At 43.6% G+C, this 27,202-nt stretch overlaps 1 protein-coding gene across 1 annotated transcript in view; it reads left to right on the forward strand.

The window, feature by feature from the left end:
• LOC110487730 (vascular endothelial growth factor receptor kdr-like) overlaps positions 1-27,202 on the forward strand; it is a 73,650-nt gene that overhangs the window by 14,754 nt on the left and 31,694 nt on the right. The window contains exons 3-13 of the mRNA XM_036942928.1: positions 86-288; positions 3,362-3,489; positions 6,327-6,486; positions 8,464-8,600; positions 8,690-8,873; positions 9,069-9,195; positions 9,412-9,581; positions 11,157-11,313; positions 19,439-19,553; positions 25,578-25,686; positions 26,898-27,182. Of these exons, the coding sequence (XP_036798823.1) occupies positions 86-288; positions 3,362-3,489; positions 6,327-6,486; positions 8,464-8,600; positions 8,690-8,873; positions 9,069-9,195; positions 9,412-9,581; positions 11,157-11,313; positions 19,439-19,553; positions 25,578-25,686; positions 26,898-27,182 (1,775 nt within the window). The remainder of the gene's footprint in view (positions 1-85; positions 289-3,361; positions 3,490-6,326; positions 6,487-8,463; positions 8,601-8,689; positions 8,874-9,068; positions 9,196-9,411; positions 9,582-11,156; positions 11,314-19,438; positions 19,554-25,577; positions 25,687-26,897; positions 27,183-27,202) is intronic.

Raw genomic sequence — 27,202 nt, forward strand, 5'->3', positions numbered from 1 at the left:
ATCCACATTTGAACCATTAGGGACACGAAATAATATCTGATCCTCTATCAGTTCTTAGGGCTTACTTCTGCTGTGTCTTTATCAGAGGTGCCGCCCAACTCCACTGGAGGCTGCCCTGGCGGGACGTCACCTCGGAGGGGTTGCGCGTGGAGGAGTGTGAGCCCCAGCTGCACGCCCACTGCAGTAAGTTGCTGGTGAGCCACCTGAGCCCCAACGACACGGGCCTCTACAGCTGCAGGTACACCCAGCCCTCCGCCGACTTCAGCTCCACCTACATCTACGTCAAAGGTGAGTCCCACTTTAAACTGTTCAGACATTTCCCAATGGTATAGCCCCTTTCATACAATGCTGTATATGCAGCAGGTTTTACATACAGTATAAAGTGTATGCTGACAGAGTAAATCATCATTGTTGAGTTCTTTAATGACATTCTTGAATGAAGTAGTGCCCTGCTCGGGCATGAATTTTAAGCCCAAGCCCTACCCATGCCTGCGACGTTCAGGACCTACCCAGGCCCGATTGCTTATGCCAAATTTTAGGGCTGGACTTACCTGAACGCGAAATAAGAAATAACTTCCTTTGTTAGAATCCGTTAGCCGTCTCTGTCTGTTCTCCCCCTCTCTGCGCTGCTCGCTCTGCATGCGCTCTGTGCATGGCTCTGCTTGTGTGAGTATCCATAGCAATGCCTCTGCTTGCTGTTATGCTCAATGACAAGACAGAGAGCAGTTAGCTGTAAACTAGCTACTTTTTCTCCCTCTAAACTCCGATAAAACTCAAGGAACATAACTTTTTCTGTTAAAATATTCTCTCCTGTGGACTCGGTCAATGTTCTGGTGTTATATTTGACGAGGTTCAAGCACTTCTGACACCATGATATGTACTTTGAAGCAAAACACGAGCAATTGGCTCAGCTTCAAAATGTTAATGATCAGTTTAGTGATACCCGAGCCCTACCCGTACCTTAGTAATTGATGGAAAAACAGGCCCTTCCCAGCCCTAACCCGTTGTATAATGTCGGGGCCCATCGGGCTCAGGTCGGGTAGCAGAGCTCTAGCGTAAAGTACATAATTAGCCAATAGCTCCCAGCGTGTGAAAGTTGATATGAAAAGGATCTCCCTTTGTGATTGAAATAGTTTGTTAGATTCTGTTCATTTTAACGCCGATAAGGACTTTTTTCACTCCTGATCTGTATGGTTTTTTTTCCATATTTTTCATTACAGTTGGTTTGTTTCAGAACAACATAAGTTCAACAAACTCCCTCTAAAAAAGCAGGGGGTGATTTTAAATGGGCCAACGCCTACAGTGCAGTACGGTTTAAACTGAGACAGCTATTAGAACAACAGAGGCTCTTAAGGGCCAGGCTAGAACCATGGTCACTGAGCAGCCTGACATCTTCCTGCAGGATACAGGAGCTGGAAGCCAGCCAGTCTTTCAGAAAAAAAGACAGAATAAGATAAAAAAAAAAAAATATATATATATATATATATATATATATATATATATATATATATATATATATATATATAAATAAAGGAGAGGCTCCATCCATTCCATGCCTCATTTAGCGGACAACAACAGCCAAATCTCTTCACATGTTGTAAAGAGGATGGTTTGTAATTACAGATATATGACTGTATGTTGAGAGGGGATTTTTTTTATTTTAAGGAGTCTAGTCCAAGCCATACAGAAGGAACTGAGTTGTGCCTCTAACAGAGAGAAAGGCTTCCCCCCGCTTCCTGACTCCTTCTGGGACAGGGAAGGAGAGTGTATCGCATTGGAAGCCCTTGTCATTGGCTATTATTTCCGGCTTCTGTTTTTCCAGTCAGTCTCTCCTGGAGCCTCGCACGACACCAGCTATGGTCTCTCCCATGTTACAGGCTTAGTCCTCCCTCAAAATGTGGAGAATGTCCTCTACGAAACAGACAAACTGCACGTACAAACACTTGCAAATAGCTCCTTAGTGAGAGCATTGCAAGGCAACACTAAATACCTTAAAACATTACCATAGTTGAGATTGCCATCAGTGTCCCTTCATAAATGTCAAGGTCTTAGTCTGAGGGACTGTGGTGGGGATCGGTCTCATGGAACATCTGGGCAGAAAGATAAGAATGACAAGCCTGACGAATAACCTTTTCTGGATGAAACAAACAGTGAGTTCCTTTCTATCTCTGTCTGGACATATATTTTTGTCCAGGACATATTTTTGTCCAGCTCCTGTGATGTGTGTGCACAAATGTTTCTTAATATCTGGCCTTCAGAACAGATGCTGATATTTCGAGCGAACTTAAAATTGCGATGCAAAAAGTACTAGACTCCATAGGTTGAGGTCCTAGCCTAATTCCCTGGCTGCTCTCTCTGCCTCCTCTGGCGATCTGACAGCCTGGTAGCCCCGTGTTTAGTCTAACCAGGCCTCTTTCAAAGACTTTCAACTGTTTATTAGATCATTTTCCATATTTGTTTTACAAATACTAGTCCATTTTATCACGCCAAAACAGCTCAGCCTCGCACAAATCACTCAAGTATTTGTGTAACAGCAAAGTTCACACAGCAGGTCTATGAAAGAACAGTCAGAGAGGCATTGGATGCCTGCCCTGGTGAAAAAAACTGGAGCTGTGATAGAGCTATCATAGCTATCTCCACCCTGTTTCTTTATCCAAAGCTGCACCTAGCAGGAGGAGCGGTAGGGGGTTTGGAGAATGAGCTGATCTCACTAGTCGGGAGATTCTGTTTGATCTCTGTGTGAGATAGATGGCCTGACATTACCCTGACTCTACTGAACTTAAAAAACAGATTTTAAAGAATCATTTTCCACCTTACTTTTGTTGTTGTTGTTGTTGGTACTTTCACCCCTTTTTTGTGATATCCAATTGGTTGTTGCAGTCTTGTCCCATCGCTGCAACCCCCTGATGGACTCGCGAGAGGCGAAAGTTGAGAGCCATCTGTCCTCCGAAACACGACCCTGCCAAGCCACACTGCTTCTTAACACATTGCTTGCTTAACCCGGAAGCCAGCCACACCAATGTGTGGGAGGAAACACTGTCCATCTGGCGACCGTGGTCAGCTTGCTGGCACCCGGCCCGCCACAAGGAGTCGCTAGAGCTCGATGGGACAAGGAAATCCCGGACGGCCAAACACTCCACTAACCCGGACCAATTGTGCGGCCTCATGGGTCTCCCAGTCACGTCCAGCTGTGAGACAGCCTGGGATTGAATCCGGGTATATCGTGATGCCTCAAGCACTGCAGTGCCTTAGACAGCTGCGCCACTCGGGAGGCTCACCCCTACTTTTAATAAAATACAGCTAATTAAATTAATTAAATTCATAGAGTAAATATTGATATTCCCTTTCATTTCTTCTACAGATCACCAGCATCCGTTTGTGGAGCACCATTTCCCCATTCCATACACCTTGTTTACATACAGACATGAGGCCACCCTAGTGATTCCCTGTAGAACAACTTCTCCTGACCAGATTGTCACTCTTGAAGGGGTAAGACTTTTTATGACTGTTAGTTTCTGTATTCACATTCTTCATTCACATGCTCTTTCACAAGAGAGCAAATGTTAGCATTTATTATGATACTAACCAATGTTGACCAGTTGTACACGCTATGAGACAGTATGGGCATCAGACTGATTACTTTACCAGAGTGTACCTTTTTCTGAAAAAGAAGTCTGCCATTGACGTCACTAAAGTCAAGATCGCAAAGAGACATGATAAACACAGGCGCTCTGCACTATGGGCATCTTTGGAGTTCTCACACCCATCAAACGGTAGGCCACTCAAGCATTCGGGAACAGATAGTGGCCACAGAGAGGGGAAGCTCATGGGCAGGAGAGGGAGTCATCCTGTCTGCTTCCTGCTAAGAACAGGAAGGTCCTCCAATATATTTTTTCTGCAGAATACAATCTCTATCTAAGTATAGAAGACCTGTTATAAACATCTTGTCCAGGAAATGCTGGTCTAAAAAACAATACAAACAGTGGCTTGCGAAAGTATTCACCCCCTTGGCATTTTTCCTATTTTGTTGCCTTACAACCTGGAATTCAAATGTATTTTTGGGGTGTTTGTATCATTTTATTTACAAAACCTGCCTTCCACTTGAAAGATGCTAAATATTTTTTATTGTGAAACAAACAAGAAATATCACAAAAAAACTGAAAACTTGAGCATGCATAACTATTCACCCCCCCAAAGTCAATACTTTGTAGAGCCACCTTTTGCAGAAAATATAGCTGCAAGTCTATTGGGGTATGTCTCTATAAGCTTGGCACATCAAGCCACTGGGATTTTTGCCCGTTCTTCAAGGCAAAAACTGTTCCAGCTCCTTCAAGTTGGATGGGTTCCGCTGATGGACAGCAATTTTAAGTCATACCACAGATTCTCAATTGGATTGAGGTCTGGTCTTTGACTTGGCCATTCCAAGACATTTAAATGTTTCCCCTTATAGCACTCAACTGTTGCTTTAGCAGTATGCTTAGGGCCATTGTCCTGCTGGAAGGTGAATCTCCGTCCCAGTCTCAAATCTCTGGAAGACTGAAACAAGTTTCCCTCAAGAATTTCCCTGTATTTAGCATCGTCCAACATACCTTCAATTCTGACCAGTTTCCCAGTCCCTGTCGATGAAAAACATGGTGTTCTCGGGGTGATGAGAGTTGTTGGGTTTGTGCCGGACATAGCGTTTTCCTTGATGGCCCAAAACTCAATTTTAGTCTCATCTGACCAGAGTACCTTCTTCCATATGTTTGGAGAGTCTCCCATGTGCCTTTTGGCAAACACCAAATGTGTTTGCTTATTTTCTTCTTTAAGCATTGGCTTTTTTTCTGGCCACTCTTCCGTAAAGTCCAGCTCTGTGGAATGTATGGCTTAAAGTGGTCCTATGGACAGATACTCTAATCTCCTCTGTGGAGCTTTGCAGCTCCTTCGGGGTTATCTTTGGTCTCTTTGTTACCTCTCTGATTAATGCCCTCCTTGCCTGGTCCATGAGTTTTGGTGGGCGAATTTTGGATATTTTTTTATAACCCAACTCTGATCTATACTTATCCACATCTTTGTCCCTGGCCTGTTTGGAGAGCTCTTTGGTCTTCATGGTGCCTCTTGCACGGTGGTGCCCCTTGCTTAGTGGTATTGCAGACTCTGGTGCCTTTCAGAACAGGTGTGTATATATACTGAGATCATGTTACAGATCATGTGACCGATCATGTGACACTTAGATTGCACACAGGTGGATTTTAACAAATTATGTGACTTCTGAACGTAATTGGTTGCACCAGATCTTATTTAGGGGCTTCATAGCAAAGGGGTGAATATATATATGCACGCACCACTTTTCAGTTTTTAATTTAATTTTAAAAAAATGTAAGTAATTTTTTTTATTTCACTTCACCAATTTGAACTATTTTGTGTATGTCCATTACATGAAATCCAAATAAAAAGTATACTTAAATTACAGGTTGAAATGCAACAAAATAGGAAAAACGCCAAGGGGAATTAATACTTTTGAAAGGCACTGTATCCAGTCAAAAACAACAGGCCGGGGCCTCCCAAGTGTCACAGCGGTCTAAGGCGCTGGATCGTAATTGGATAGTAGTTGGATAACATGAAATTGTGGAGAAAAAGGGGGTAGAATTTAAAAAACAACAACAATAGGCCGATGATGCTCCTGAGGAAGGTTAAGTGGTTTTTAATAAACTATAGGAGGAAATCTCTCTCGAAGGAGCTGGGTGTAGGGTACTGGGTCACAGTGACCAAGCTCCTTGTCTTATAACATTATCCTATAACACGAGACGGCCTTCCTATAAATGATGTGCATCAATGAACAGGGTGCGTCTTCTGCTGCATGTTGACATGATGCCAGACCTCATACGTCTTATTCGGATGGCAAAGTTAGTGGGCTGTGTGACCTCCCTGCTACTGGAAGATCTTTGGCATTTCTCCTTCCTTCCTCCCTACTTCCTTCCTTCCCCTCTCGCTCCTCTCCCAGCAGCATAACACTTGGCTGGAGAACAAACAACTGCAGTGGTAGGCCTTGGCCACGTCCATCCATTTCATCCCTTGTTCAAAGTCAACAGTGCTCCGTGCATCGCTGTGTGGATAATTGCGATAGTTACACTCCATAAAACCATGAAAATGAATTAGAAGTTGGTTCTAATGGGCTGTCATCTCCAACTGAGCTCATTGGAGTGTGGAGTTTCATATCAAAGCCAGTTGCCCACATCGTATTTTAGTCTGACTGGCTGAGTGCTTTTTAAAGACTGCAGAACTAGAAGTGTGACTAAACATATAAGCCCTTTGACAAACACTTTGCTACCTGTCTCTTCTTTCAGCTGCCACCCTTATCAGAGGAGATAGAACAATGGAAGGAATGGGACCCCAAAATAGGCTTTGTGATCCCATATGGTCCCTACGAATCCTTTCGTCTCCTGACCTGTGTTACCAGCATCGACGGCCAACAGGTCCAGTCGCAGTACATCCCTCTGAGGCAAAGTGAGTAACTTCTCCTTTTCTAATTGAGCTTTTAACCTTGTATTGCAGTGAGCTAAATCAGGGTTACACAGAGTGTTTCTTGGTAGTCTAAAACAAATGTACTTTGACACAAAAGTATACACCTCACACACATGTTTATGGGCTTAAAAAAAAGAATACTCCTGTACCATGTCAGATATAGAGTTGAAATAAAAATAGCATCCCAATATTACACTTGATATACACTACCGTTCAAAAGTTTGGGGTCACTTACAAATGTCCTTGTTTTTTGAGTTGCAAAATGAATAGGAAATATAGGTTAGAAATAATTATTTTTAATTGAAATAATAATTGTATCCTTCAAACTTTGCTTTCATCAAAGAATCCTCAATTTGCAGCAATTACAGCTTTGCTTACCTTTGGCATTCTAGTTGTCAATTTGTGGAGAGAAGCTTCCTGAAGCACCTCCCACAAGTTGGATTGGCTTGATGGGCACTTCTTACGTACCATACGGTCAAGCTGCTCCTATAACAGCTCAATAGGGTTGAGAACTGGTGACTGTGCTGGCCACTCCATTATAGACAGAATACCAGCTGACTGCTTCTTCCCTAAATAGTTATTGCATAGTTTGGAGCTGTGCTTTGGGTCATTGTCCTGTTGTAGGAGGAAATTAGCTCCAATTAAGCGCCGTCCACAGGGTATGGCATGCATTGCAAAATGGAGTGATAGCCTTCCTTCTTCAAGATCCCTTTTACCCTGTACATATCTCCCACTTTACCACCACCAAAGCACCCCCAGACCATCACATTGCCTCCACTATGCTTGACAGATGGCATCAAGCACTCCTCCAGCATCTTTTCATTTTTTCTGCGTCTCATGAATGTTCTTCTTTGTGATCCGAACACCTCAAACTTAGAATTGTCTGTCCATAACACTTTTTTCCAATCTTCCTCTGTCCAGTGTCTGTGTTCTTTTGCCCATCTTAATCTTTTATTTTTATTGGCCAGTCTGAGATATGTATTTTTCTTTGCAACTCTGCCTAGAAGGCCAGTATCCCAGAGTCGCCTCTTCGCTGTTGACGTTGAGACTGGTGTTTTGCGGGTACTATTTAATGAAGCTGCCAGTTGAGGACTTGTGAGGCGTCTCAAACTAGACACTCTAATGTACACGTCCTCTTGCTCAGTTGTGCGCCGGGGCCTCCCACTCCTCTTTCTATTCTGGTTAGAGCCAGTTTGCGCTGTTCTGTGAAGGGAGTAGTAGCGTTGTACGAGATCTTCAGATTCTTGGCAATTTCTCGCATGGAATAGCCTTCATTTCTCAGAACAAGAATACACTGACGAGATTCAGAAGAAAGGTTTTTGTTTTCACTGGAATCAAACCCACAAATGCTGATGCTCCAGATACTCAACTAGTCTAAGGAAGGCCAGTTGTATTGCTTCTTTAATCAAGACAACAGTTTTCAGCTGTGCTAACATAATTGCAAAAGGGTTTTCTAATAATCAATTATCCTTTTAAAATGATAAACTTTGATTATCTAACACAATGTGCCATTGGAACACAGGAGTGATGGTTGCTGATAATGGGCCTCTGTACACCTATGTAGATATTCTATAAAAAATCTGCCGTTTCCAGCTACAATAGTCATTTACAACATTAACAATGTCTACACTGTATTTCTGATCAATTTGATGTTATGTTAATGGACAAAAAATGTGCTTTTCTTTCAAAAACAAGGACGTTTCTAAGTGACCCAAACTTTTGAACGGTAGTGTACATTACGGAAGACTGAAATGTAACAAAACTGTTTCACATAGAAACATCAGATCGTCTGAGGGTTTCTTTAAACAATGTTTATTAAGTATGAAAAATATTAGTAACATTCTACCCATGAAGCCACTCGGTCATGTGACTGCAGGAAAGGGCTACGAGAGACAGAGGAATTACTGAGGATGTTGATTCATTCTCACTGTGTCTTCCCTTCTAACTCTGCTTGCATAGCTAACTTCCTGAGGAACGTAAAGATCAACCCTGAACGTATCAAGCTGTTAGTGGGAGATACTCTGGTCCTCAACTGCTCTGCAGAGACCACCTTCAACGGAAGGATCAACTTCCAATGGGAGTACCCAAAGAGGATGGTAAGTTCTTAGTCATTCAACATCTTTTAAGATTGGTCAATTACTGGTCAATGTTTCAGGGTTGCTGATGAATGCCTTTGCGTCCCCAGGTCAATCGGAACCCCACCGTCAATAAGATCAGAGAGAATCCGGCTTTGATCACCAGGATGTACAAAGCCATCACCTTGTCCAACATCACCATGGACGACAGGGGCACGTACAGGTGCACGGCTGAGATAGGGAACGCTGAGATGGGGAAAAAGAAGCACGCCTCAGCCAAGGTCACCATCTACGGTGGGTCAGTGTTTTAGAAACTGGTACTGCGAGAAGGCCAGGTCTCACTGAGCTAAGGCAGAGACAGACATAACTCCATTGTAAGGGTCATCTTGGCCATTCATTGTGTGACCTCATTGATAGTACATTTATACTGTTGTTTTTCGACAGTCGTTTTAATGCTTTCATCATTGGTCTTCTCCCGTGTGATTTCAGAACATCCATACCTGAATGTGTCCTATAAGAATGAATGGGCCAGGAGAGTAGTCTACACAGAGGGTAGAAACAAGCTGATGTTTGAACCCAAGGTCAATGCACTGCCACCAACCGACACCATCGCATGGTAAGACTGAGTTCAGCTGCTGGGACTTTTCACTGCGTGTATTGTCAACTCCTGATGAATATAATAGCTCTGTTGTGACTATGTGCACTAAACTGAAGCATGTGAGTATTTGATTTGGGATATAGAGTTGCTCACTAATTATCATCACAACTTTCACATCAGTACATTATGATGAGGTGAACGTCTAAAGCAAATGTTGGTGTATCTCGTTCCCAGGTATAAGGATGGCGTCCTCATCAACGAGAACTCCACTTGTTACGAGTCTTCAGGCTACAACCTACTCATCAAGGACGTGAAGCAGAAGGATGCTGGGGTCTTCACCATCGCCCTGGGCAACAAGGAGAGAGGCCTCTACAGGAATCTCAGCTACATTCTGGTAGTCCGAGGTAAAGCTCCTTTTAAATCGCCACTCTATCCCATCCTATACCCCATTCCTTGTCCCTCCAAATGACTGGCCATCCTGAGGAAATGAAGCAATGGCCTGGACTTCTGCGTTTCGACCAGCCTCGGCACATTGGGTTTAAGCCCCTGGTTGGTCCTGGCCTGCAGTATGACAGGAACCCAGCCTCTCTAGCTCCTCACGTACAGGTGCGCGGTTGAGATTGGGAACGCTGAGATGGGGAACAAGAAGCACGCCTCTGCCAAGGTCACCATCTACGGTGGGTCAGTGTGTTCGGAACTGGTACTGCGTGAAGGCAAGGTCTCACTGAGCTAAGGCAGGGACGGACATAACTCCATTGTAGGCGTCATCTTGGGCAATCATTTGTTTACATCCTCTCGATGTGTATGTAGCCCATCTGGCCCAGCACCACTTGTGTAAACAATCGTGTTTGGTACATTATATAGGGCTATTTGTGTACTTTATATGCTTTAGCAAAGACTGTTCAAACAAATATATTGTAATGATTGCCATGTAAATACTGAAGATTGTCAACACCAGCAGTTGTAGAAGTGGTCGGTGTTATGTTCTTGAGCTTTGATCGTGTGTTGGATGGAGAGTCGGGGAGTGCAATCTGCCTGCCCTTAAGAACTCTGTTGAGAAACACGTGTGCCACTCAGATACTACTCCAAGCTGGCGACGGGGGGCAAAAGAATGCATAACAAAGTATTTCCATCCCATTCCCTGCACATTACCCAGGAATCCCCCTACCATGCCAAAGTGGAAAGATCAGCCCCCTCTCTCCCTCATATAAATGTTATCTATGGACACTTGCTGCCCCGATTGCTCAACGCAACATAGGGTTGGAATGGCAAAAAAATGACCCACTCTCACAGACAAAAACAATGGAAGGAGAAATCAAGAGAGATTCCTGGGAACAGTTAGGCAACAATTTTAAACATCGTTCATCAAGCTTTTGAAGTTCAGTGCTTCAGATCTCAAATATTCAGCAGCCGGGGCTTGAACTGAGGACATTGCTGAGAGAAACCATGTTACGACTTCAGCCTCAGCCTCACCAATGCATGCAGGCATACAAACAAAACAAACACACACACACACACACACACACATATATACACACACACACACACACACACACACACACTGACTGGTTCACAATGATTAACTGATGGAAACATTTTCCTGGAGGTGGCATCCAGTCTGTCTGTGTCCGTCCGCCAGTCAGTCTGGTGTTGATTACTGCTGTGTTCTCCCACACTGCTGATCCACTGACATCTGTCCCAGAGGCAGCAGGGTAGAGGTCAGGCTCTGAGGCACTGTGACACCCTGATGTGATGGACAACCACAGGATATCAGGGCTATGCAATCACTCAGCCATTTTCAAGCACTTCAAAGCCCACTCTCTGAGGTTAGATGACAACTGGATGTTGATGGCACCTTTTTCATGGTTATTCATCATGATGACGGACCTCTATCTTTATAAAGACATTATGACCTCCAACAGCCAGGTAGAGTGTAAAGGTTAATGCAACAGTGTCTGATCTCTTTGTCTGTGTCTCAGTGAGGCCTATGATCTCAGAAGAGGAGGTGGCCTCGGTAGACGTCCAACCATACATGTTCGGCAAGCAGCACCAGCTAACCTGCACCGCCTTTGGAGTGCCCATGCCCGACATCACGTGGCTCTGGCAACCATGCCACCCTGACCCCACCGACAAAGAGTGAGTCACTGACACACCATCCTGGCCTGTTTATCCGGGGGTGGGGGGGGGGGTTAAATCATTAACTAAACTGTGAAGACCATTTTCTTTGAATTCTCCTACTGCATCAGTGCCTTTTAACCTTAACGCTTCCAGTAACACAATTCTGCATTCTTCACTTCTTGTTTTTCACTTTCACAATGTTCCTTCATTGGTAATGTACTTTCATTGTTTTTCTGTAAACCATAAGAATACCACAGACCTGGGAAGATACAGTGTCAAGGCTTTGCACAATCACAAGGCACAACTTCCAAGATCCAAAGCAATAAACCCAGAACTGAGATGAAAGTCCTATATTTTTTCCTCAAACACCCAGCCCGTGGATCAAAAGGATACTTAGTCACCAAGACCATCTGACTACAGTTTCGAATGACAGAAAGTTTCATGCAGAGAACAGAGATAGGTCACAGGGAGTGTTGTGTGTTTTCTCATCCAGGGGTCACTGTGCATTTCTAGTTATTTCTGTAGGTATGGTGAAACACTGCCTTGTCCACACTGCTTTGAGTTTTATTGTCCGCTCTCGGGCCAGTATGAATAGACGTGATTGGTAAAGCAGACCAGCTTTGTCTTAGCCAGTGCACCTCCTGGTTATGTTTTGGTTGGTTGGTGTTTAGGTTTGTTGGACGCTGAGCTCAGCTGTCACAGCTGTACAGACAGACAGACAGACAGACAGACACACACACACACACACACACACACACACACACACACACACACACACACACACAAAGACAGACAGACACACATACAAAGACAGACAGACAGACACACATTAAGACAAACAGACAGACAGACATACAGACAGACAGACACAGACACAGACACACATACAGTGGGGCAAAAAAGTATTTAGTCAGCCACCAATTGTGCAAGTTCTCCCACTTAAAAAGATGAGAATTTTCATCATAGGTACACTTCAACTATGACAGACAAAATGAGAAAAAAAATCCAGAAAATCACATTGTAGGATTTTTAATGAATTTATTTGCAAATTATGGTGGAAAATAAGTATTTGGTCACCTACAAACAAGCAAGATTTCTGGCTCTCACAGACCTGTAACTTCTTCTTTAAGAGGCTCCTCTGTCCTCCACTCGTTACCTGTATTAATGGCACCTGTTTGAACTTGTTATCAGTATAAAAGACACCTGTCCACAACCTCAAACAGTCACACTCCAAACTCCACTATGGCCAAGACCAAAGAGCTGTCAAAGGACACCAGAAACAACATTGTAGACCTGCACCAGGCTGGGAAGACTGAATCAGCAATAGGTAAGCAGCTTGGTTTGAAGAAATCAACTGTGGGAGCAATTATTAGGAAATGGAAGTCATACAAGACCACTGACAATCTCCCTTGATCTGGGGCTCCACGCAAGATCTCACCCCGTGGGGTCAAAATGATCACAAGAACGATGAGCAAAAATCCCAGAACCACACGGGGGGACCTAGTGAATGACCTGCAGAGAGCTGGGACCAAAGTAACAAAGCCTACCATCAGTAACACACTACGCCGCCAGGGACTCAAATCCTGCAGTGCCAGACGTGTCCCCCTGCTTAAGCCAGTACATGTCCAGGCCCGTCTGAAGTTTGCTAGAGAGCATTTAGATGATCCAGAAGAAGATTGGGAGAATGTCATATGCAGATGAAACATAAATATAACTTTTTGGTAACAACTCAACTCATCGTGTTTGGAGGACAAAGAATGCTGAGTTGCATTCAAAGAACACCATACCTACTGTGAAGCATGGGGGTGGAAACACATGCTTTGGGGCTGTTTTTCTGCAAAAGGACCAGGACGACTGATCCGTGTAAAGGAAAACCTCCTTCCATCAGCAAGGGCATTGAAGATAAAACGTGGCTGGGTCTTTCAGCATGACAATGATTTCAAACACACCGCCCGGGCAACGAAGGAGTGGCTTCGTAAGAAGCATTTCAAGGTCCTGGAGTGGCCTAGCCAGTCTCCAGATCTCAACCCCATAGAAAATCTTTGCAGCAACAGCCCCAAAACATCACTGATCTAGAGGAGATCTGCATGGAAGAATGGGCCAAAATACCAGCAACAGTGTGTGAAAACCTTGTGAAGACTTACAGAAAACGTTTGCCCTCTGTCATTGCCAACAAAGGGTATATAACAAAGTATTGAGATAAACTTTTGTCATTGACCAAATACTTATTTTCCACCATAATTTGCAAATAAATTCATTAAAATTCCTACAATGTGATTTTCCGGATTTTCTTTTCTCATTTTGTCTGTCATAGTTGAAGTGTACCTATGATGAAAATTACAGGCCTCTCTCATCTTTTTAAGTGAGAGAACTTGCACAATTGGTGGCTGACTAAATACTTTTTTGCCCCACTGTACAAAGACAACCAGACAGACAGACGCACATACAAAGACAAACAGACAGACAGACGCACATACAAAGACAGACAGACAGACACGCATACAAAGTCAAACAGACAGAGAGACGCACATACAAGGACAGACGCACATTCAAGGACAGACGCACATACAAAGACAGACACGCATACAAAGACAGACACACATACAAAGACAGACACACATACAAAGACAGACACACATACAAAGACAGACACAAAACCAGATCATCTGTGTGAGTCTGGAGTCCAGAACCACCGGGCAAGCCCGGGGCTCCTTCTCCATAAACATGCCTGCATCCTTTTAATTGACTCTGGCCCAAAATACAGTCATTTATCAAAGAAATGCAGCCCCGGAGAATTCCCCACTCATTTGTGGCTGTTGGCTCTGTGGGCGGGGAGAGAGGATATATTAGTCTCAGACTCCCCAAGCTTTTATAGAGCTGAACGGGACAGAGCGTGTGGTATGAGTGACGTGGGCGTGTATGTCGACCTGCTAGTGAACCTTTAACAACATGAACATTCCCTGAAAGCCAGAGCAGCCAGAACACAGTCAGTGACAGCAGGGGTTCTTTCTGAGGCGTAAAATCAGGCAAACAATGGGCCATTACCGCGGGATTATCAGGACCCAACACCGCTAGAAAAACACGTCTCTGGATGGCCTCACAACGGAGGGCCTGAATTATGTTACACTTCATGCGCTTTAACTTGACAAGTGCTTCTGTTAATTATCCATAATTATTGGTTAAAAAACCCTCTATTGGTATGCCAAATTTGTGACAGAAATAATGGCGGAGGGTCAAGCTGTGTCAAAGTGCCCCGTTTCTGCAGCCCTAAAGATAATCAACTCTGGCAATGGAAACAGTGGCTCATAAACGTTTGACGCTGAAAAGGGCTTGTTTTTTCAACAGCTAATGAGGGAGTAGCTTCAGACAGAGAAACAGCCCAGGCCAGCCACGGCCTGATTGGAGGCAGATTGAGCCAACTGTTTGTTTTATACAGTTCAGACCCACTTCAAGAACCTGTCACTGCAAATTGACCACTTATCATTTCAGGATGGGACCTCGTATAAATCACATATCACAGTCCCCTTGTGGTTGGGGAAGCGTAACGTCTCAGATATCATTTGGGAGTTAAAGAAAGAGTGATTGGGAGATGGGGAGAGATGAAGGGGGGTGGGTTTCTTTATCAGCAGCAGGGTAAGATGGTATCAGCTGTGCCTTGTTGACCCAATAAGGTTTGGGGAACAGGCTTATCTCCTCTGGCCAGAGAGTGGGGGGGGGGGGGGGGGTTTCCTGTTCGAGGTGACGCATAGCCAGCAGCATACCACCCTGCATCCCACTGCTGAATTGCCTCAGAAGCTAATCAAATCAAATGTTATTTGTCACATGCGCTGAATACAACAGGTGTATAACTTACCGTGAAATGCTTGCTTAAACGCCCCTAACCAACAATGCAGTTCAAGAAATAGAGTTAAGAAAATATTTACTAAATAAACTAAAGTTAAAAAAATCTAATAAAAAAAGTAACACAAGAAAAGTACAAAACAATAATGAGGCTCTATACAGGGTGTACCGGTACTGAGTCAATGTGTGGGGGGTACAGGTTAGTCAAGGTGATAGCAGGGTTGGTCCTGGTCAGTCCCTGGATGGGAGACCAGATGCTGCTGGGAGTTGTGTTGAATGGCCAGTAGGAGGCATTATTTCCTCTGGTCTTAGAAAATATATAATATCCCAATGCCCCAGGGCAGTAATTGGGGACATTGCCCTGTGTAGGATGCCGTCTTTTGGATGCGATGTTAAACGGGTGTCCTGACTCTCTGTGTGGTCACGAAAGATCCCATGGCACTTATTGTAGGGGTGTTAATCCTGGCTAATTCCCAATCTGACATACCATCATGGCCACATAATCCTCCCCAGCTTCCAGATATCTAATTTATTCCCCCTCCGCTCCACTGTAACTATTCCCCAGGTCATTGCTGTAAATGAGAATGTGTTCTCAGTCAATTTACCTGGTAAAATAAGGGATAAATAAAAAGCATAGCATTGGGCTTCCTGTCACACTGCAGTTTCATCCTCATTTGTTGACTTCTGTGATCGAAAAAGCCTTGGTTTCATGCATGTCAACATCAGAAGCCTCCTCCCTAAGTGTGTCTTACTCACTGCTCTAGCACACTCTGCTAACCCTGATGTCCTTGCCGTGTCTGAATCCTGGCTCAGGAAGGCCACCAAAAATTCTGAGATTTCCATACCCAACTATAACATCTTCCGTCAAGATAGAACTGCCAAAGGGGGAGGAGTTGCAGTCTACTGCAGAGATAGCCTGCAAAGTAATGTCATACTCTCCAGGTCCATACCCAAACAGTTCGAACTACTAATTTTGAAAATTACTCTCTCCAGAAATAAGTCTCTCACTGTTGCCGCCTGCTACCGACCCCCCTCAGCTCCCAGCTGTGCCCTGGACACCATTTGTGAATTGATCGCCCCCCATCTAGCTTCAGAGTTTGTTCTGTTAGGTGACCTAAACTGGGATATGCTTAACACCCCGGCAGTCCTACAATCTAAGCTAGATGCCCTCAATCTCACTCAAATCATCAAGGAACCCACCAGGTACAACCCTAACTCTGTAAACAAGGGCACCCTCATTGACGTCATCCTGACCAACTGGCCCTCCAAATACACCTCCGCTGTCTACAACCAGGATCTCAGCGATCACTGCCTCATTGCCTGTATCCGCTACGGAGCCGCAGTCAAACGACCACCCCTCATCACTGTCAAACGCTCCCTAAAACACTTCTGTGAGCAGGCCTTTCTAATCGACCTGGCCCGGGTATCCTGGAAGGACATTGACCTCATCCCGTCAGTTGAGGATGCCTGGTCTTTCTTTAAAAGTAACTTCCTCACCATTTTAGATAAGCATGCTCCGTTCAAAAAATGCAGAACTAAGAACAGATATAGCCCCTGGTTCACTCCAGACCTGACTGCCCTCGACCAGCACAAAAACATCCTGTGGCGGACTGCGCTAACATCGAATAGTCCCCGCGATATGCAACTGTTCAGGGAAGTCAGGAACCAATACACACAGTCAGTCAGGAAAGCTAAAGCCAACTTCTTCAGGCAGAAGTTTGCATCCTGTAGCTCCAACTCCAAAAAGTTCTGGGACACTGTGAAGTCCATGGAGAACAAGAGCACCTCCTCCCAGCTGCCCACTGCACTGAGACTAGGTAACATGGTCACCACCGATAAATCCATGATTATCGAAAACTTCAACAAGCATTTCTCAACGGCTGGCCATGCCTTCCGCCTGGCTACTCCAACCTCGGACAACAGCTCCCCCCCCCCGCAGCTACTCGCCCAAGCCTCTCCAGGTTCTCCTTTACCCAAATCCAGATAGCAGATGTCCTGAAAGAGCTGCAAAACCTGGACCCGTACAAATCAGCTGGGCTGGACAATCTGGACCCTCTATTCCTGAAACTATCCGCCGCCATTGTCGCAACCCCTATTACCAGCCTGTTCAACCTCTCTTTCATATCGTCTGAGATCCCCAAGGATTGGAAAGCTGCCGCAGTCATCCCCCTCTTCAAAGGGGGCGACACCCTGGACCCAAACTGTTACAGACCTATATCCATCCTGCCCTGCCTATCTAAGGTCTTCGAAAGCCAAGTCAACAAACAGGTCACTGACCATCTTGAATCCCACCGTACCTTCTCCGCTGTGCAATCTGGTTTCCGAGCCGGTCACGGGTGTACCTCAGCCACGCTCAAGGTACTAAACGATATCATAACCGCCATCGATAAAAGACAGTACTGTGCAGCCGTCTTCATAGACCTTGCCAAGGCTTTCGACTCTGTCAATCACCGTATTCTTATCGGCAGACTCAGTAGCCTCGGTTTTTCGGATGACTGCCTTGCCTGGTTCACCAATTACTTTGCAGACAGAGTTCAGTGTGTCAAATCGGAGGGCATGCTGTCCGGTCCTCTGGCAGTCTCTATGGGGGTGCCACAGGGTTCAATTCTCGGGCCGACTCTTTTCTCTGTATATATCAATGATGTTTCTCATGCTGCGGGCGATTCCCTGATCCACCTCTACGCAGACGACACCATTCTATATACTTCCGGCCCGTCCTTGGACACTGTGCTATCTAACCTCCAAACGAGCTTCAATGCCATACAGCACTCCTTCCGTGGCCTCCAACTGCTCTTAAACGCTAGTAAAACCAAATGCATGCTTTTCAACCGTTCGCTGCCTGCACCCGCACGCCTGACCAGCATCACCACCCTGGATGGTTCCGACCTTGAATATGTGGACATCTATAAGTACCTAGGTGTCTGGCTAGACTCTAAACTCTCCTTCCAGACCCATATCAAACATCTCCAATCGAAAATCAAATCAAGAGTCGGCTTTCTATTCCGCAACAAAGCCTCCTTCACTCACGCCGCCAAACTTACCCTAGTAAAACTGACTATCCTACCGATCCTCGACTTCGGCGACGTCATCTACAAAATTGCTTCCAACACTCTACTCAGCAAACTGGATGCAGTTTATCACAGTGCCATCCGTTTTGTCACTAAAGCACCTTATACCACCCACCACTGCGACTTGTATGCTCTAGTCGGCTGGCCCTCGCTACATATTCGTCGCCAGACCCACTGGCTCCAGGTCATCTACAAGTCCATGCTAGGTAAAGCTCCGCCTTATCTCAGTTCACTGGTTACGATGGCAACACCCATCCGTAGCACGCGCTCCAGCAGGTGTATCTCACTGATCATCCCTAAAGCCAACACCTCATTTGGCCGCCTTTCGTTCCAGTTCTCTGCTGCCTGTGACTGGAACGAATTGCAAAAATCGCTGAAGTTGGAGACTTTTATCTCCCTCACCAACTTCAAACATCTGCTATCTGAGCAGCTAACCGATCGCTGCAGCTGTACATAGTCTATTGGTAAATAGCCCACCCATTTTCACCTACCTCATCCCCATACTGTTTTTATTTATTTATTTTTATTTTTCTGCTCTTTTGCACACCAATATCTCTACCTGTACATAACCATCTGATCATTTATCACTCCAGTGTTAATCTGCATAATTGTAATTATTTGCCTACCTCATGCCTTTTGCACACAATGTATATATAGACTCCCCTTTTTTTCTACTGTGTTATTGACTTGTTAATTGTTTACTCCATGTGTAACTCTGTGTTGTCTGTTCACACTGCTATGCCTTATCTTGGCCAGGTCGCAGTTGCAAATGAGAACTTGTTCTCAACTAGCCTACCTGGTTAAATAAAGGTGAAATAAATAAAATTAATTTTTTTTTTTTTTTTAAATCGCCTCGCTCCTTATCAGCCTGATTGTTCCCCTCAGCAGGCAGTCTGGTTTAACTGGGCTGTAGCTCACTGCACCCTAAAAGGCCATACAAAAGCTATGGTGTTAGTCAGAGCTTCTTAGGGTTTAATTCCTGCCGTTTCAAAGTGACACATTGTCAAACCGTTTGGACAGCTATCGCTGGTCCATATTATCAATCGATGGTCCATAGTATCATTTCCGGTTCCCACTAATTAAATACAGGAAATTATGTCATGGCCACACAGCATCCTGCTCTAACAGTCTCCTGTCCAATATTCTGTACTAATTTACAAAACTGAGTTCTTATTTTATGTAACCTGCAGCCGTTTCGTCTAGTTGAGTAATCACTGATTTCCTCTGTCCTATAGGTGCACCCTTTACACTGAGCCAATCCCAGTTCAAATGGACGATAAAGGGAATTACTCACACAACTGGATTGAGAGCATAAACAACCAAACTGAACTGGTGAAAGGAAAGAACAAGGTATGTATATAATATGGGTTTGATCTCATTAGATTTGTAACCTGGAACTGCTTAACATTGTACAACAATAATTCATGTGGGTGTACTTTTCATATATGAGTCAGGTTTGATAAATATACTGTAATCTGAACAGAAATGTAAATGTCAATGACAAAATAGTTGTGCAAATTAAAAAAAATATATATAATAATATTTCACCTTTATTTAACTAGGTAAGCTAGTTGAGAACAAGTTCTTATTTACAACTGCGACCTGGCCAAGATAAAGCAAAGCAGTGTGACGCAAACAACAACACAGAATTACACATGGAATAAGCATATACAACAATTACTTGGAGATGTACTGTGTGAGAAAGGGATTTAGAGTAAATGGCTATAGAGAGGGTTCGGAGAGACTAACACGGACGTGGAAATCTGCATGGCCGTTCTCTTTGAGATGGCAACATCTGAAAACAATACATCGAGGCAATCCCCTTCCTCATATTGGCAGTTCTAAAATGTTCTAGAAGGATTCATTCTATCTGCATCACTTTAGACTTATGTAACTGTGACCAAAAGTTATGGAAGGAACATCAATATGTATAATGAAATTGTAGTACAGTACAGTCTGTACAGTACATTGTAAATACTGTTTATTTATACATTGTAATATTCAACATGTACAGAGAAAAAGCTATTTATAGTAAAATACATTTAGTGTATACCAGTAGGCATATTTATGACACGGAAACCCACATTATTGTTTACGCTGCAGTAACTGCCACTAAATCAACTTATCCGTCATTTCGTATATGCTGTCTGCAACAAACAGACCATCATATCTGACATGATTTGCTTTTTATTAAAAGAAGCCCCTTAGCCTTCAATTAAGGTCAACGCAAGTCGAGCGCCAGAACTGCCATGAAGAAAAAGCATTTTGGCTCTTTTCAGGGCTGCTCTCCTGAATCGTTCGTCCGTCTGCCCCATTAACTGAAAGACACAGTTCATTTCACCCTGCTGGAGTGAAAAACACCCTCTGAACAAAACGCAGATTTTGGATCTAAAGCAGCTAGGCCTGTAAATGATGCAGCTGCCTGGTCTGCCAGAGAGCACTGTTTATTCTGACATCAGTGGATCTTTGTCTGTTGGAACACGGAGGGCTGTGGAGCTCCTCGTAAAACAGACCAATACAACCATACGGCTCAAGCCATGCGTGTGCAGACAGCGGAGAAGGGACTTTTATAGGTTCCCTCCTAACTCCACTGACCTTTTGAAGAGATCAGCCGTAATCGCTGGAACTACTAAAACAAAGTTTGGAAATTGAAATAATTGGTTATTTTCATTGTTTTCATCATATCTGTGTTCTTACACCATAGCTGAATGTAATGGTTAGGGGATCCACAAGAGGTATGCAAATAATTACAATCTTAAAAGTGTTCACCTGGGACACCTTGACCATATAACCACATTAGTTCCTAAGTCTCCAATAGAAGTTTCTGCAATTTTCCCTGCAGTTTACTAAACACTCGATCACTTCCTCTCACAAAAAATGGACCACGTCTTGGCATGCGTTCCCAAAGCATACTGAACATGGAGACTATAGACATTACAGCACATGTCCTAGAGGAGCTTGTTACCAAAACCATTCACTCCAAACGTAATTAAGTGCAGGCCTCAACTGTTTCCCCCAAAAGCCCACCTATAGGATTAGTTGAAAGACAGCCGTGCCAACACACTAGGTCAAATTGGGACATAAATCTAGCCAGCATATAAGCATTTCAACAGCACAAGCAAACCTACCACCAAAGAAAATACTGGTTATAATAAGTCATTACCCAAACACGTATGCTGGTGTGGTAAACTTTATGAAATGGTATTTCTCCAGCTTTCCCCTATAGGAGATTTATGAAGGTGTTTCCTCCCTCTGATGATGGACGGTTGAAGGGATTTCGAATCATGCTAATGGTATACATATTGTAAAGAACGGGAATCATGCTAATGGTATACAAACTGTAAAGAATGGGAATCATGCTAATGGTATGCGTACTGTAATAACAGGAATCATGCTAATGGTATACGTACTGTAATAACAGGAATCATGCTAATGGTATACATACTGTAATAACAGGAATCATGCTAATAGTATACATACTGTAATAACAGGAATCATGCTAATGGTATACATACTGTAATAACAGGAATCGTGCTAATGGTATACATACTGTAATAACAGGAATCATGCTAATGGTATACGTACTGTAATAACAGGAATCATGCTAATGGTATATGTACTGCAATAACAGGAATCATGCTAATGGTATACATACTGTAATAACAGGAATCATGCTAATGGTATACATACTGTAATAACAGGAATCATGCTAATAGTATACACACTGTAATAACAGGAATCATGCTAATGGTATACATACTGTAATAACAGGAATCGTGCTAATGGTATACATACTGTAATAACAGGAATCATGCTAATGGTATACATACTGTAAAGAGCGGGAATCATGCTAATGGTATACATACTGTAAAGAACAGGAATTATGCTAATGGTATATGTACTGTAAAGAACAGGAATCATGCTAATGGTATACAAACTGTAAAGAATGGGAATCATGCTAATGGTATACGTACCGTAATAACAGGAATCATGCTAATGGTATACGTACTGTAATAACAGGAATCATGCTAATGGTATACATACTGTAATAACAGGAATCATGCTAATGGTATACAAACTGTAAAGAACGGGAATCATGCTAATGGTATACATACTGTAAAGAACAGGAATTATGCTAATGGTATACGTACTGTAAAGAACAGGAATCATGCTAATGGTATACTGTACATTCTGTAAAGAACAGGAATCATGCTAATGGTATACATACTGTAAATAATGGGAATCATGCTAATGGGATACATACTGTAAAGAATGGGAATCATGCTAATAGAATACATACTGTAAAGAACAGGAATCATGCTAATGGTATACGTACTGTAAAGAACAGGAATCATGCTAATGGTATACTGTACATACTGTAAAGAACAGGAATAATGCTAATGGTATACATACTGTAAAGAACAGGAATCATGCTAATGGTATACATACTGTAAAGAACAGGAATCATGCTAATGGTATACATACTGTAAAGAACAGGAATCATGCTAATGGTATACATACTGTAAAGAACAGGAATCATGCTAATGGTATACATTCTGTAAAGAACAGGAATTGTGCTAATGGTATTCATACTGTAAAGAACAGGAGGGCCCGCACACTGCTTGTGCTCCCAATTCACCACTTTATTGACTACCTATCAATCCAAAAAGGATCTCCTTCAGGTACAATACAGTACACACCTAGTAATAGAGGGCTTAGGCTTCATTCACTTCCAACACTACCAATCTCTGATGGACATAAATAGGGAGGCACTCCTTATTTACAAGCGCTTGTGGCCCAAACACCAGTGTTTTATAGGGGTGAGGACTAAGGGTCAGTGATAACAAGCACCGGTTTGTTGGGAGATAATTATTTTCTGTCACCCCACATAAATCACTGTTCTCCGTGAATGAGAATAGAGTGTTAATCAGGTTTGCATGGCCAGCCTCAGAGGGGCTCCTGGTGGAGAGGGGGACCGACTGGGCAGGGTCACAGCACCAGGGGACGGGGGAGAGAGGCATGGGCCCTCCCTGGGGTCATAATGCTTCTGGTCAAGTCACCACTTAGGGACAGAGCGCACTTGTTGAAACGACTGTTTTCCAGCTCACGTTACTTCATCATGAGTAATGACCGTAACACAACACCATGTAACTACTCCGTCAGTGGTCTGACCAATGTCATAACAACTCGGGGTAGACAACTTAACACAACTTTTAGCTAGCTTTTCCATCCAAACATGTTTACACAGCGCACACTCAGGGTTTGGTAGGTTACTTTCTAAGTGTAATCTGTTAGTTACAAGTTACTTGTCCAAAATTGTAATCAGGAACGTAACTTTTGGATTACCCAAACTCAGTAACGTAATCTGATTATGTTCCCTTACTTTTAGATTACTTTCCCCTTAAGATGTATTAGAAGAAGACAAAAATGTATGTTACCAATTGAACGACATCTGTTGAAGGATAAGTCAATGTTAAGGTTTATGTAGCTGGCCATATTTGAATGTTAAAGTTTACTTTATGGGTTGGTTATGTTGGCTTCTTCTAACCCATCGCTTTCTACTACATATAATAGTACGATTAAATTATATCTTTACATTAAAAACCAAAGTCTATCAGAATTCCAGCCATTTTTAAAACCCCTTGATCTTCAAGAATAGGATTTATGGAAGTATAGATTAGCCAAATTGTTTTACCTGAGCATGACCCCAAAACTAAGGACATACAGTATTAGCCAGCCCTACTCTATTGTTTATGATTTTGTTGTCATGGAGGACTGATTGGGCTCCTTAATTCGATAATTTATAAGTCCAAAAATAGATTTTGCAACTACAGATGGCCCCCTTAAGTCTATCAAAAGTTTGCAAGTTTGAGCATGTGTGCATTAGGCCTATGGATTTTTTTTTTTACTAGCATGAATTAGATTGAGCAGTAAAAGCCCCACTTTTATTCCAGAAGCTTGGATCCTCACTGTGCAGCTGTTGCAAGAGCGCATTTTTCACTGGCTGTCCACTGGTTTCAAAAACAATGATTGATAGGCAGCTTAACCTTCTTGAAGCTAACCATTATTGGGTTGAAATACACATTTAGATTTGTGAACAGCCATCCACAACAACCACAATCCGTAAAGCGAAAATAGCTAAATGAGAGAGCAGCAGTGTGATTCACATCATGTCATGCGCTATGTAGATATCAATAATAAGTGATATCCGTATCGCCGTAGACTACACCACTGCTGTCATCCTTACCTCCAAGCGTTTATTCAAGTTGGATAATCTTTGGATGCCGACAGCAGTCGCACCATTGGAAGACAGCTTGGACTGTAGCCTACAAAAGCCTATTCCTGCTCTTTTCCCGTGATCCATCAAACACATTAATGTTAGTGTTTCTTTATAGTGGTCTCTGACTTGTGGTCAGACTCGCTCAGGTGGAACAAACTTAAACTGTTTTCAATGCTGATTTGAATGTCATTAACAGAGAAGTGTCAACTTTTTTTCCCCCGCAAACATCCTTTCTGAATTTAAAAGTAATCCTCAAAGTAATCATCTAGTTTTTCAAAAGTATCGGTAATCTGATTACAATATTTTTGATCCTATTGTAACGGATTACAGTTACCGTTTTTGTGTAATGTGTTACTCCCTCAACCCTGCTCACAATATGAGCTGAAACATTGAAACCATATTAAAACAGTGAAAATGTGTCCGACACAGTCCAGTCTCATGGCTAAAGCTCTATTTCTGAGGGGCAGAGCACAATGGCACTAGAAACCCAGGAAGTTAACACCACCCAGACAATACAGCCACAGCATTCAGCACCTTTGATGTAGCTGCTCTGAAAACAGATGTCGTTCTGAACACAAAACAGAACCCTACGCAATCTGGCCCCTTGCCCAAATCGTACTTATTGTTGTGTCTACTTAAGCCATTAAACGGGTTCCACTCCAACGGTGATAGAATCGAGTGTGGCATTGTAAATGCTCCCCAGGAAATGACATGGAGGCCCCGGCACTCTTTCTGTGGACCTGTGCTGTGGCGAGAGAAGAGGCGGGTTTTGAAAGTCCAGATGTATCCTTCCATTATTGTGACGAGAGCATAAAACAGGCTAGGCTTAAGGCAGATCTCTGACACACTAGCTAATGGCAAAATAGCCACACTGATGTTGATGGAACATCTGCTGTTGTATTTCAAAAGACATTGTGTCAGTGTGTATGGATTGAGGTATAATGAATCTTATGCCAACCTGAACATTTTTCATGTAACTTTTTTATTTGTACAAGTTAGTCTCATCGAGATAAACATATATTTTGCACAGAGTGTACAGCATTTTCTGGCTGTATTGTAGATCGAATGATTGGCTTGTTCACTCTCCTCCATAGACTGTGAGTACGCTGGTGGTGGGAGCGGCTAACGTCACAGGGATCTACTCCTGCGCAGCCCAGAACAAACTTGGCACCCGTACACTGAGAACCCCCTTCTATGTGGACGGTAAGTGGGCCAATTTAACATTACACGACGTGGGGAGTTGATTGAAAGAACAGCATAAGGAAAAATTACAAGCAGAAACGCTTGAGTGGTTTTTATTTTTACGGGCCAGGCATACAGTATAACATATAACATACATGAGGTCTCGCTTCCAGTGACTACACGTACGCACTGTAATGAATTGCGAGGCAAGCGAAAGAATGCACAGATTGTACTGTGCAATAAAGAGTGCAGATGGAGGCATTAATTGAAACCATCTTCCTCCGGAGCAGGCAGGCTTCAGGATCGAACGGAAGAGGCAAACATGTCCTGGGCCATATGGTACAGTCTAATACTGCGAGTTTAAAAACAGCTCTGAGCGTACACTGGAGTGCCCGCGGGTCATTTCTCTTCTTCTCGGAGCCTGCCGCTGCATGAATCATTTTTTATATGCATCTGAACAGTTCCAAATGTTCATGAAATGAAAATTCCATCTAGTCCAGTTATATAATGATAGGAGAAATCAGCTGTCAGGGCACGCAAGCAGTCATTACCGCGGGAAAAAATGTGAAACCGTAGAAGTTTTGAAGTTGAAAACTGATTGATGATAGATTGTAATTGGGAATGGTGGTGACACTATGTTTGGGGACACGGCTGATGATGCCAAACTCCGAGTTTCCGGATGAGAATAAAATCAGTCTCTGGAGGAAGTGCTGCAATGTGCCACCATTCCAGAGGTGGAGATCGAGAGCACTGGAATGCTGCAGAATTGTAATAACAGCTGTCGTCTCTTATGGAACACAGAATGCTTTCCAGTGTTCTGAATAAACAAACTCAGTCTGGCTCCCCGGAGGCCCGGCCCCGGCCTGATTCCTATTGCACTGCTGTAGGCCGAACATCAGCGCTGCTCACCGCACACCGCCAACGTGCTTCCAATTAATAGTGATGAAACAGGAAATAACTGCAAATTCCTGGTGTGGTGATGCGCAGCTTGATTTTTCGGAGATGTTCTTTCCCAGAATAGGACAGCGTCAGTGTCTATCTTGCTGAGAGGAGAGGTTTACAGGCAATAACAAAGATGCTCTTGTATCCCACTTACATACTGTACAATAATCTAACCTGTGCTTATGCATGGTAGTTTTACTAGGCACCCAAATGGGGTGTCCTCCCCCACACAAAAAAAATGCTCTAACACTCCTAATGAATTGATGTGTTTTTCCCCTCTCCCCCGCCAGATCACCCTCAGCACCTGGCCATTGAGCCCCAGACTGCCATCGAGGGTGACGACGTCACTCTGACCTGCAGGGGGACCCGGTACCTGTACACAGACCTGCAGTGGAAGGACCCTCAGAACTCCACCATCACCAACAACGTCACGGCCCTACAGTTCAGCCCCTACTCTATCTCTCTCTCCCTAAGCCTGCACAATGTGTCCAGGAATCACACAGCAGGCTACCAGTGCTGGGCGCACAAGATCCACAACAAGAGAGCTATAGTCAAGACTGTGCTGACTGTGCATGGTGAGGAAGTGACAGAGAGA

The sequence above is a fragment of the Oncorhynchus mykiss genome, chromosome 14 (assembly GCF_013265735.2).
Source record: "Oncorhynchus mykiss isolate Arlee chromosome 14, USDA_OmykA_1.1, whole genome shotgun sequence".
Lineage (NCBI taxonomy): Eukaryota > Metazoa > Chordata > Actinopteri > Salmoniformes > Salmonidae > Oncorhynchus > Oncorhynchus mykiss.